The sequence below is a fragment of the Dermacentor andersoni genome, chromosome 1 (genome assembly GCF_023375885.2).
Source record: "Dermacentor andersoni chromosome 1, qqDerAnde1_hic_scaffold, whole genome shotgun sequence".
Classification (NCBI taxonomy): domain Eukaryota; kingdom Metazoa; phylum Arthropoda; class Arachnida; order Ixodida; family Ixodidae; genus Dermacentor; species Dermacentor andersoni.
The window spans coordinates 324172581-324185933 of record NC_092814.1 but is presented as its reverse complement, the minus strand read 5'-3'; the positions used below and the strand labels follow the sequence as shown (position 1 = coordinate 324185933).

The window sequence follows — 13353 nt, the reverse complement described above, 5'->3', positions numbered from 1 at the left end:
TGCACAGTCTTAAGTTTACAAGGTCAAAAAGCTTTAATAGTCCTGATACATTGACAGTGGGCCTAATATGTAATTCTATTGCCCTACCAGCAAGCACTATAACACTGCATATGCTGATACACAAATAACCTTAAAATTGGTGTGCAGTTAATTTAAATTATTTATAGACCAATATGTACCCAATCAAGATTCCTTACGGGCTGACAAAAAACTAATGAACCGTAATTAGACAAACATAAATACCTATCACACTAATCAATACCTTACACATTAATTACCAAAACTATTTAGACTAATAAAATTACGTATAGTAATTTTCGATGGGATGCCATCAGCAAGACTGAAAATTTGTGCCTGATAATGCCTAGCTCGAGAAATGAGTGCACAAGACAACGATCCACTGAATGCACGTACAGCAACACTTCGGCATTATTGACCCATTTCGCAGAGCAGTTTGTTCTAGAGAAACGAGATGGCACTTTCGGCGGCGCGCCACACATCGCCTCAGCAACAGCACACGAATACGAAACTATTACCACTTCCACCTTGCTTCTGTGCGACCAGCTGTCGGAAATGCAACTGAGTTTTCACTAACGCACTGTACTCCAATCATGCCGGATTGAATCATGTGGAGTGGAAACGTGTGCAGTAGTTCGCTGCAAAAATAGTGAGTGGCATATTAAGGAATGGAATGAATCTGTGTAGCCAAGTTCGCAGACCGTTGCTGCAATTTACTGCCCATATGTGTTCCGGCACTTTGAGATGTACAACTTTCTTCGAGGATACAGAAATTTGCTCAGCGTTGTATCGCTAACCTTCAAAGAAAGTGCTTCAGCCCCGGAATGTCAGGAATGTCGGCAAGAGTGAGTGCCGCTTGTTAAACAATGACAAAGAGAGTAGCACAGCTTCCTGTCATTGTACGTTTCGCACACAGTATCTACACACACCTACCTCAACTGGCACGAAATCTTACGCCCACTCTATCACCAACGTGTCAATAAGTGAACGGGCGCACACTTGAATATATGTGCACCATATATGCACCATATATGCACAATAAATGACAGACTACACCAATAGCGCACGAATGGTCGAAGCTGAATGTTTCGCGACAGCCCACAGGAGTAAGCGAGTTACTAGTGATAATACATATTTGATACAAGGTATTGCAATGTACAAAAGCGCTACATTTCAAGCCTTGCACGCCGAAATAAATCAATCATAACTTAGTACACCCACGAGCAATTAGGCAGAAATAATCAGACAGTGACTGCGCAAAGGAAATTTACTGAGTCAGAAATGTAGCAAGCTGCTGCTTCAAAATATTTGCCAAATAAAGAATGAAGAGCAACACACACTAATCCTGACTCAATTCATGAGCGGAAAGTTTGGATAGCTTGGAATAGATATTTAGCCTCGCTTTTAAAACAAGCATCATATACCATGCTCGTGCCGTTTGGACATAGCTTAATCAGATTCCAAAGTGCTTTTGCATGTTCTCTGAAGCTGTGGCCAAAGCTTCGTGTCGTCCACCTAGTCACCGTCTACGATATCTCCTGAAGCAGAGGTTTTCTAAGCCACACCGGCGTCATACACACCCATTGTAAATGCGGAGGCAACAGAAGCAGTTGAGGCAAGCAATGGACATGTCACCACGTGATAAAACATGGCAGCGCTCACGAGATCGCCGCAAAAAGGGTCAATACCACACACCAAATGCATATTTGTAGCCAACATCCCGTGCATCTTTCATATAAAAAGTTGCCCGTGCTAGAATAGTACAATTGAAGCGGATAATTATGGCATGACACTGCTGGTCTTGATTAACTTTCTTTTTTTCAATAATTTCGAATATGTGATTAGTTTCCAAGTTGTCAAGAAAACTGAAGGTCATGGGCTACTGTTTTCTGTCCCCTCACCCACCCACAAAGGAAGTTGTTTAATAAAAATTTACACTTAAAGCAGTTTCTTTAGCTCACCAGTATTAGCATTTTTTCACAACTCTGAACATTAGTCTTCAAAAGTGGAAAGATGGCAATAAGACATAGTAAAACCATTCACAACACTGGAATTAAGGATTCTGCTTCCAATACTGCACACACCATAGACATAGCTCCCATTGTTTAGGAATATAATTTATTACAAATACACATATTCTGGGCACAAGTTTTTCCATGGTCACAATGTAAGCTCACAATGCTCAGGTTCAGTGAAGACATCTTGCTGCATTTTCAACTCTTGTTAACAAGGCTTTTTTTGTGGTAACAGGTAATTAAGCTACTAGGATGCACAGCAATATGCAAATGAAATGTGACATACATAGCTACAAAAATTGAGAGAAATATCATGCAACATAACATACGGATGGGGAACACACATGCTGAATAAATTATTACAACTTCATCACAAAAAAAATTAATACAACTTCATCAAACTCCAATCTTCAGTGTCCCTTCCTTGCATGCATATAAGACCGTATGCTTGTACTGCGCTAAACACAAATCACCTTAATTGTTTACCATAAAACAAATACAAGTCAGAAAAGTGCTAGTGAACATCATATGAATACATAAAAACATCTGCACAATACAAGTACAATGTTCCTAAACTCTTACCATGCCCTCCTAACCATGGTATTGTCATACACTAGTGACCACAAAAAGTGCTGTTAGCTGGACTTTTCTCGTCAATATGAAGCGAAGTCTGCGATATAAGAGCACATTTTGTTCAAATACATGTTTGCATTTATCTTCAGACCAGCTAAGCAATAACATTTCGTCAACCATTTACAGCAAATGTGAGGGGAATAAGAAGAGAATAGACAAAAACCCAATTTACCCTTAAGTGTTCAATACCATTCCCCGACTGCCACAAGGAGTTGCCATAAAACGTTAAAAAATCGCTCCTGCAATGGGAGGGAGTAGGATAACAAAACACATGTACATACACCGACTGCATGTGCAATCGCATGTGAAGATAATGATTTCGACAGCACTACGTGGCTCGTCTATGTTCCTCTTACACTGCTGATCACTGTTCATTTGACATAGAAACTTCGCCCTCCCAGTTTTTCCCTAGGCACTTGTTACTGCTGCTAGGCACTGCTCGTGGACAGCAGTGGCCCAATAAGCTCGACCTTCAGCCATTGTGGAGGCAGCATAACGTGTCCGTTTAGTTATGGCATGGCATTCAGTAGGAGACATTTGAGCCCCCCACTTACACTAAACAACAGCCTTCCACTGTTTGCAAGTTGTACTCTCTTTGTAGACAAAACCTTGCGGAGGGGCACCATCTCATTTCAAGCACAGCAAATTGTCCCGATGTCAAACCCTGGCTCTCTATACAGTCTAACTATGCCACCCATTAAGTGCAACACGGCTGTGTTGCAGGTCTGCAGAGACCAATATAGGGAGAAAAGCCCCTCCAACCTGGCCTATTGGAGTGTATTGAAGAGAATCGGGAGGAAAGGACTGCACACCAGAGAAAAAAAGCAATAGACGAGAGCTAACAATATCCATGCCACGAACATATTTCAATGTTTGATGAGCTGCGTACTGACATAGCAGTAAATGATGAAGAAAATTAGAAATAGACGAGGCTACATGGTTAAAGTAATGACTACAAGACTTTAGCATAGCGCATACTTGGATGCAATGAATAAAACATTGATGCAATGAATAAAAAGTAGCGACACACCGTTTAAATTAACAACCTTCAGATAATGAAATTTACGTACTGCCTAGTGCGCTACCAAGGCAGGCAGTTTGTTTAAAATTCCAGATGCAGCAAAAGAAATGTTTTGTACTATTCAAGGAAGTTTAATGCTTAATGAGGACATGCAACAAGAAACGAATGCTGGCTTTGCAAGCAGGTGATTTCTACGGTCACTAGTGAATAACAAGCTATGACAGGTTCCTAAAACCCCACTCAATTTAGTAGACAAACATGCTACAAAGGCATCACATACTAATACCCAGTATGAAAGGCACTATTTCCTAATTGAACCCTGTGAGACAAGAGTAACAAATAAAGACAAGGATTTCTCAGGGCATGGCCAATGCAAAACAAACATTCGTTTGAAATCACATTGGAGCATCACCTTTGGTGGAATTAAGTGCCTGTTAAGCCTCCTTGCATTTGTTCTACCATGAATACTCAATTATGAATTACTGCCTCAGCTCATTTGGGGGAATGACAAAACATCACTCATCCACATATATTGGTACGGTACACAGTTGCAATAGACGTCAACAATGCCCAAGTATTTGCAGCAATATCAAGCAACCCAAAACTCGTTGCTACAAAATTGAAAGTAGAGGCAGGGAACCTCCCTTTTCCTGCAATTCAAGACTAGCACTGGCTCACACAATACGGCAGCAAATTAGCAGCAGACCTTAAAAAAGAATAGAAATGTGCGTTGCACTGCCTGAAGTCGCTAAGAGTCACCAAAAGGAGAAAAAAAAAAGCACTCTTAGAAGAGAGGGTCAAATGAGACGTAGAGGCAGGTGGACTAAGTGTTTGCAGCAGTACGAAGATACACAAAACTGGGTGAAATAAAACTTAAAGTAACGTATTTCCCCTCACATTCACTACAATGAGATCCAGGTACCTACATGCTAGGTAGGCACTGAAACCTAAGATTTAAAAAAAAAGAAAAAAAAGGAAAGCTCACTAGACCGTGCACCAGCGATGATCACCCATGCCAAAATCACAAGAGTCCACAAAAGGCTTGCAGAACAAGCCCAAGGGAGATGGCACACTTTGCTCTACCAAATTCGTAAGGATGTTGCAGAGATGCAGACAAGGACATTGCGCAAAACTCATGGGGGCTGCTGTTGCAATCACCAGGAACGACGGGCATCAGCTAGGTGTGCTGCATTGGCATCAACGTAGGCCACAAAAGCTGCTTTCTCTGTGTGACACACCTTCATGAGGTCAACGCAGTCCTGCTCAGCGTGATGTGCATTGGAACGGCGACCACAGAAGCGCTTGTATAGCTGGTCAAGTGCATACGAGTTCTGCTTGCTGGCAGCCACTGATCCACGTCCCTTCTTGGGTGCAGAAGGCAGCACAGGCCAGAGGTGGCGCACAGCTTTGAGTGTGTCGCAGCATGCCAGTCCTGGTACACCCAGAACGCTGTCCACATCACCGCTGCCCGTAGAAAACACGAGCTCATCCTAAAAAAGGGCAAGGTAGTATATTCTTGAAGACACTATTCCCAGATAACATGCCTGAATTTTAGAATTATTTGAAAAGAACATTGTTCAGCCTTCTGCTTTCACAGCTTTGAAGAGCATGGAAACGCAATAGCCAGGTCTTCTTTTGTGCTGACTTTTTACATGTTACTGCTGTTACAGTATCTTAATTTTTAGGAGTATATGTCACACAATCCTTGGGGTGAAGTCATACAACAAGGCACATTATCTTCAGGAAGCTTCAGCACAGGGCCGACCCTTATTTGCCCACTCAAGTACATACAAGTGAAATACAGAAACATTCTGATCAGGCAAGTGCTGAAACCCAATTGCAATAAAATTAATTGCACTTAAAAGAAGAATTCCAATCAGTGATTGACAGTTGTAGAATATTGATGCAGGCACTCAAATATTACACAAAATTTACAAAAATCACGATAGCTTCAAAGAACTTAGCAACAGAAGCAGTTATCACAATTCTGTTAATAGTATGCAAATGTTAATTTAAAGCTGACAAATGCGACCTATGACACAAGAAATTATACAGTATACTTCTATTTGACTCCGCTTAATTTGACTTTTCGTTTAATTCGATCCCTACCGAAGGTCCCAGCCGGCACTGATGCATTTCTATAAGACCAAAATTTTGTGATACCGATCCTGACATTATCCTTCGCCAGATAATTCGAACTTGGCTGGTCATCACAAGCACCAGAAACAAATGGTGACAGCAGTGGCGACTCCAACAGTGGCAACATCCGTCTTGGTGGCTCTCAGGGCAGTGAATGCTTCGCACGTCACCTCCCATCAAAAATGCATATTTTTGGCCTGCGCCAGGAAGACTTTAAAGCAATAAAGTTAGCTCACCAATTAATTATTACAGTATTTACCCGATTCTAGTGCAAGCCTATACGAAACCGAAACCGTGTTAGTAACAGTCTACCCTCCGAGCCAGCCTAGCCAGTGACATCGCCACTGCCATCACAAGATGGCAGACGGCACAAGATTTCAAACCGAACATCGTTTTCCCTTCTCCTCATGGCCGCCGCGATCCAAGCCGGAGGATGACGTACATGTGCTAGTGCACTTACATACACGTGTTTGCACTGCGACGTTGCTTGTGGTCATGTGACTTCGAGATTTATTCAAGGTAACATCTGTTATTTGTGTAATATGTTGCTTGAATAGACGAATTAAAGCTTAGAGAACTAATAAAGCGCACAAATCGAATGTCTGAATGCTTTTGTTTTACTTCGCACCGCAGCAAGAGAGATGTACTTCTGTATCGTCTACTTGTTCCCACGTCCTGCAGTCTCGCGCGCAGATACCGAAACTATGTCATTTTCTGCCGTGTTCCAGCGCGGGATCATGCTCTGTGATCTGCTTGTGTCTGCCTCAGTATTCATGTAGCACTAGTCAGGTGCCCTCGTGCACAGCACGCAAAATCGTGCGTTGAGCGAAACGAGACAATTACAACAGCTCGCGTGTGACGCCGTCAGTGGAAGTGCACTGCGCAGCAAAAAACAAACAAACAAACAAAAAAACAAGAGGGAGTAAAATGGAGACAGGGCCCGTGACGTGTGCGTCACGTGATCCTCAAGCTCCGGCATGGGAGAATGCAGAGAAGGAATCTCGCATTTGGAGGCTAGACGAGTCAAGTGGAAAGATTGTCTCGTGGCATTGGCACTCGCGTCCTGAGATCATGGGCTTGCAGCATTGAAATATTTCTATCGGCTATTAATGAGCCGATAAGTTTAGCGGCAGAACACTCCTTAGAGGACACGTAACAACTTCAAGCGTATAACGAAATTTTGTTATGGGGTCTTTTAACAATTCCTTTTATCTGCTGTTAACTACTGTGTTCCATGCCGCTGCACCAACATTATAACCAGGGAAAGCAACTCTATGTAACCAAAATGCTAAGCATCGAAAAGGAAAACAATCGCTGTAATATACAGCTGCTGCACACTACTAGTATTTGTAGCAATGTTACAATGTTGCAGTGAGAGGCAAAGGAAGGCTATTGCCAATCAATAAAGAAATTAGTACCTACCATGAATATGGGAAAGTCAAAAGAGTCGCCATTATGGGCCAGAAGGCAGATCGGTGGAGCCAGGACGGAGAGAAAGGCACGAATCGCAGGCTGGGCCTGATGAAACAGGCCCTGGTCCTTCAGGAGAGTGGTGTCCAGACCTGCAACATACAAGGCACAAGCTAGAAGGCACCTATCATTGCACTCACTTCCTGCACAAACGCTGGGCCAAAACCACACAGAGGTTTTGCAAGTGCGAGAACCCTAGTGTCCCAAGGTGGCGGCCATTTGCCAAACTTGGTAATGCCCCAGGCCGTACAAGCCAGCTGTACCAGCAGTTTGGAGACTGACAGAAGTTCCTAACAGAGGTTAAGCACAGGAAGTCGAACGCAGAAACCCGCAAACCTCGGCAAACTCTCTTTGGGCCCCAGTGAGTGGCACACATGGAAGTCTCCACTGCCACCCGATTCTTCCCACTCTACAAGCGCGGTTGAACATCGGTCTCCTCGCAGATGACATTGTGACCACCAATATCCTCCCCCCAGTTGGCAATTGGAAACTGCTCTTTACCTACCAGCGCATTCTCAGCGAGAAATCGTTCAAAGTTCTGTACACTAGCTGGCCTGCAAAGTGTGCAGCTGTGTACAGTTGGAAATGTAACATAAGACATTGGTAATGTGTTTTCAATGCCCAAACCTAATACAGTAAAACCCACTTATAACGATAGCGGATTCAACAACAAATCGGTTATAACAAAGAGAAGTTGCCGCACCATCAACTTTGGTGTGTTTTCTATGTTGAAATTAACCAGCTTACTACAATGCCACCATGCCGCATTATCGGTTATAACAATAATGGCAGTCGCGCACTCATTTTCCAGCCTTCTCCACATCGCCAGCCTCACGCGCCTCTCTCCCATTGCCCCCCCCCCCCCCCCCTCCAAACACAAGTGGGCTGTTCCCATAGCTCTAGACTGCGCCACCCTCCAAAACACGAACGAACCATGCCGACTGTGCTGCTCCTAGGTTGCTCAGTTGCTTTATTCTATGATTGCTCGCTGGCCCCTCATTCTGTGCACCAAGTCACTGGTGCTTATCTTTGTTGGTTGCATCGAAATCGTTCCTGGCCATATGGTTTCTCAGCACCGAACCAGAAGGTGGCTGATCTGCCTGGTGATTATCGGCAATGCACGACATTGCCGGTGAAAAGAAAATGTACTCCTACATATTTGGCAATGAAGTGCACTATCGTGAAGGACTACAAAGATGGTAAAAAAGTGTATAACTTGGCAAAGAAGTACAGACTGTCGCAACCGACAGTGTCGACAATCATCCACTTGGCAGAGAAGTTCGACAAAGAAAACTGCTCGGTAGACAACGGGTGCAAACCTGTTTGACACGGTGCGTATAAGGAGGTGTAAGAGGCCCTCTACAAGTGGTTTCTCGGGGCCCGAACTTTGGTCCACAGTCGACGAGGATGCTTCAGGACTCGAGTTTCTACATGCGGACAACGCATTAGAAACACCAGAATTTCTAACAGATAAGGCGATAAGGAGTATTCAAGCTATTAAACTGGGTCGGTTTATGAGTAAGGATCGACGGCGAATACCTCAGCAACCTTCGGTTATCGAGAAATTCGCAGAGTACAATAAGCCTCTTGATATGGATTTCATAGATTACAAAAAAAAAAAAAGCATTTGATTCAGTAGAGATACAAGCACTCATAGAGGCATTGAGCAATCAAGGAATACAGACCGTTTACGTAAATACCTTGGAAAATATCTACAGAGGTTCCACAGCCACCTTAATTCTACACAAGAAAAGTAGGACGATACCTATAAAGAAAGGAGTCATACAAGGAGACAAAACTCTTCAATGCGATACACTGCGCGCTTGGAAGAAATATTCAAGCTATTAAACTGGGAAGGTTTAGGAGTAAGGATCGACGGTGAATACCTCAGCAACCTTCGGTTTGGCGATGACATTGTTCTGTTCAGCAACACTGCAAACGAGTTACAACAAATGATTGAGGGCCTTAACAGGGAGAGTAAGAGTGGGGCTGAAGATTAATATGCAGAAGACAAAGATAATTATAATAACCGGGCAAGGGAACAAGAGTTCAAGATCGCAAGTCAGCCTCTAGAGTCTGTGAAGGAGTATGTTTACCTAGGTCAACTAATCACAGGGAACCCTGACCACAAGAAGGAAATTCACAGAAGAATAAAAATGGGTTGGATCGCATATGGCAGACATCGTGAGCTCCTGACTGGGAGCTTACCATTATCATTGTTAAGGAAGGTATACAATCAGTGCATTTTACTGGTGCTGACATATGGGGCAGAGACTTAGAGACTGACAAAGAAGCTTGAGAACAAGTTGAGGACCGTGCAAAGAGCGATTGAACGAAGAATGCTAGGCATAACTTCAAAATACAAAAAGAGAGCGGTTTGGATCAGAGAGCAAACAGGTATAGACGATATTCTAATAGACATTAAGAGAAAAAAATGTCGCTGGGCAGGTCATGTAATGCGCCGATTTGATAACCGTTGGACCATTAGGGTGACAGAATGGGTACCAAGAGAAGGGAAGCGCAGTAGAGGAAGGCAGAAGACTAGGTGGTGTGACGAAATCAGGAAATTTGCGGGTGCTAGTTGGAATCAGTTGGCGCAGGACAGGGGTAACTGAAGATCGCATGGAGAGGCCTTCGCCCTGCAGTGGACATAATTAGGCTGGTGGTGATGATGTAGGCAATTGTTGCAAACATGCTTGCATCGGATAGCGACAACAGCAGCAATGGCGCAGTAGGGTAGGCTGCCTTAATGTTGTTCTCACAGGAGGCCCTGCAGATTATTCAGACCCCCCCTCCAGAGCTTCGTTCTCGCAAGGGATCTTCCCCTGCACTATGTGGAGTACCTGGATGCCTTGGAGAAGGATGTCGGCAAGCTTCGCATAAACGACGCAAGGCTGACAGACATGGGGTTTTCTCGTGCAAGCCAGTTAGAATTAGAAGTACGTGGCGAGATGCTTGTGGCGATCACGCACCAGCGTTTCTTCTGGATTTCTCAAGCTGACAGGCTGCCACGGCAACTTTCTTGAATTATTTAAAAGGCCTCTTTTGGGGCCACCAATGCAATGCCTCAGTGGAGCTCGCATATCGCTTGCTGCCCGTGAACCCTCTGTGCAGTTGTTATAGCAGTGCCATTCTTGAACGCCGACAGCCACAGCTTCTTACATGTGATCATAGCGCGCAGGAAGCAGGGTTAAACAGTTAAACAAGAGAACAGAATCGGCAGCCGGGTGGAGGAAGGTGGTGGCGACGGGCACTGGCGTCCCCATCATTATAGTCTGCTCATAACAGCTCTGCCATCCACCTACAGTAATCCCTCACTATAGTGAAGTCAGCAGGACGGCGAAAAAATTTGTTATAAGTGGTAATTCGATATAAGCGATCCCTCAAGAAAAGCTAAAACAGTCGAGCTTTCATTGTGCCACAACTGTGAGAAAGTCAAAATACAGTGTATTCAGTGAAGCAAAACTTTATTCAGGTGCAAAAAAGGCAGTGAGCTTTGGCTGTTTCAAGCGCTTAGCGGGTGCGAGCAACCCCTGCTCTAATTTGCCCAAGCACTGCACGAGGCCGTGGTCGCCTTATTTCAGCCTTATTCAGCCTTATTTCGCAGCAGCAGTAGGTACTCCCGTGTCTGCACCCTAGTTGGCACTTCATGTGGCTCTTTGTCCGCCGGCTCTTCAACCTCATCGAGGCTACCAATAGTGTTAATTAGTATCTCCGCATCCATCGCTGGGGCGACCACAGGAGCAGCAGCGTCAGCCAATGCAAATGTCTCGAAGTCACCTTTTACCTCTTGGCCAACAATTTTACAAACAGCCTCGTACAGATCACTGCGAGTCCGATCATCGTCAGGCTGGTCATCAGGGTCACTGACTACGGCGTGGGAAAAGCCAGCGTGCGCAAAGCAGTTGGCGACCTTCGAAGGTGCGAGTTCTTTCCAGGAAAGGTTCAGCAAATGGATCGCACCAAGCAAATCAATGTTGTACCTCTTGCTGGCATCATATTCTATGAGCATGCGCTGCAAAAGGGCCTTGCAGCACAGCTTCCGGGTGGTCTCAATGATGCCCTGATCCATCAGTTGCAGTACCACGGTTGTGTTTGCAGGCAAAAATTCCGCAGCGATCGCCTTGAGGTTGTCGATCTTCCCGTGGCTCAGACAATTGTCAATTATGAAAAGCACTTGCCGATTCTTTGCGTGAAACTGTCTATTCAGAAGGCGCACGTCTTCGAAAATAGCAGCAGTCATACATGCTCGCTTGTTACTTCTGTACATGCATTCCTTGGGAACAGTTGCATTTCGGAAGCACTGCAGCTTCTCCACCTTTCCCAGTATCAACAAGGAAAGCTTGTCCTCGCCTCTTGCTTTGGCACCAAACAGCACCGTGACACGCTCCTTGCTCTGTTTTCCTCCGGATGAGGATCAGCCAGCGGTAGTGAATGTGCGATTCGGTAGTATCTTGTAGAAAAATGCAGCCTCATCTAGGTTGTAGACTGCCTTTTTTGTCTTCATACTTTTCAAGTAGAGCTTGGAGCCAATGTTGGCGCCCAACGTCTACAGTGTCACGATTCACAGCTGCGCTTTCGCCAACTATCGACTTCTAGGTCACGCCGTGTCATTTCTTTAACCACTCAAGCCAACCATTGCTGCACTTGAAATCTTTATGGCCCATTTGGAGGGCGAGAGCTTTGGCTTTTGCAGTAATTGCAGGTCCATGTACGGGGAGATTTGCACTCCTGGTGTTCTTCAGCCACTGTAGAAGTGCTCCTTCCACTTCAGGGTATTTCGAATCGAGAATCCTCCTTCTTTTCGCCAAGAGGCTCTTTTCAAAGCCATCCAACACAGCTTCCTTATTTTTCAATACAGCTGATAAAGTAGACGGCGGCATGCCAAATTCCTTTGCAATGTCCGCCTTTTTCCACTTCTTTCAGCAGAACCTTCTGCTCCAAAGTCAGACATTTTTGGCCGGAGACTGACGGAGCCATTTATCACTGCAGACCACAAAAACACATGCGAGGCATGTCTAACGAAGCACTCCAAATAACACACAATCACACTGCCTCCAGCACAGATCCAAACGCACGCGCCGTTGGCGCCAAAGTGACTGAATGCGGCAGGCGACGCAGAAGGCTAAAGCTTCAAAATTTTGTCAGGGCATCTTGCTTTCTTCGTCAGGGCGCGCTGGTGATGGCGACGGTTGCAATGGCGAGCTTGGCATCGGCTTCACGTGTAGCGGAAGAAAGGCTATCGGAGTTGTGGAGACCAAGAAGCAGTAAACACGGAAGGGCATCCGTTGGTGGAAGATTGTGCTCGGGAGGGCAAACCAGAAGAGGCCAGCTCTGGAGGAGCAGCAATGTCGAAACTGGCAGCGAGGAAGCGAGGAGTTGACATGAAGGCGAGTGAGGAGTGACTGGCATCCAAACGGCTTGCAGACTGGAGAGTGAATGAGGAGGGGAAAGCAGTGGCCGCTTCTATAGGGGGGGTGCGAAGGTCACAGAAGACTACAAGAGTAGTATCACACTGGAAGGCACCACAAATGCCATGGCTCGAGTCTGAGGTTGTGTTTGTTGTGCCCAAACAGCGATTAGCCACTCATTGTGGTTACGCAGCACGATCGTGAAAACTGAATGGTTTTGCAGTAGTGGATTTGCATGATCACTGAGCAATTTTTTCCCGAGGTGTGCAGCCGTGAAGTTTGCAAAACGAGAGTTTTCAGCGCACCATTGCCGACGACACTGTGCTAATTCTACGGTTCAAGTGTCAGTGTTTGCGCACCATCACGTCCGCGCCACTGATAGTCTAGGAACAAAATTCATTGACCCTACCACACATTTAGACCGCTTGTCTAAAGTCAGATGGCGCGAGTTCAGCATGACCGCCTCGAGAAAATCGCCGCGGAAACACCAGCTGGCGTTGACTCACCACGTTGATAGCTTGACTCACCGCTGGCGAGGCTCAGATGTTTAATGTTTTCCGCAAGTCATCGGTCGATTTGTACCGCCAAAAGTGCAACGAAGCTAGGGACAACGTTTTATAGCAACGCAGGCCGATTATGGTAAGCA

General features: G+C 45.2%; 1 protein-coding gene across 3 annotated transcripts in view; it reads right to left on the bottom strand.

Annotated features, from left to right (window-relative positions):
• Window positions 1-2114: 2114 nt before the first annotated feature.
• LOC126516880 (three-prime repair exonuclease 1-like) overlaps window positions 2115-13353 on the bottom strand; it is a 36300-nt gene continuing 25061 nt past the window's right edge. For all 3 annotated transcript variants that reach the window (XM_050166969.2, XM_050166970.2, XM_055063961.2), the window contains exons 5-6: window positions 7249-7388; window positions 2115-5177 (exon numbers count right to left, since the gene is read on the bottom strand). In XM_050166969.2, the coding sequence (XP_050022926.1) occupies window positions 4842-5177; window positions 7249-7388 (476 nt within the window). In that variant the 3' untranslated portion in view covers window positions 2115-4841. The remainder of the gene's footprint in view (window positions 5178-7248; window positions 7389-13353) is intronic.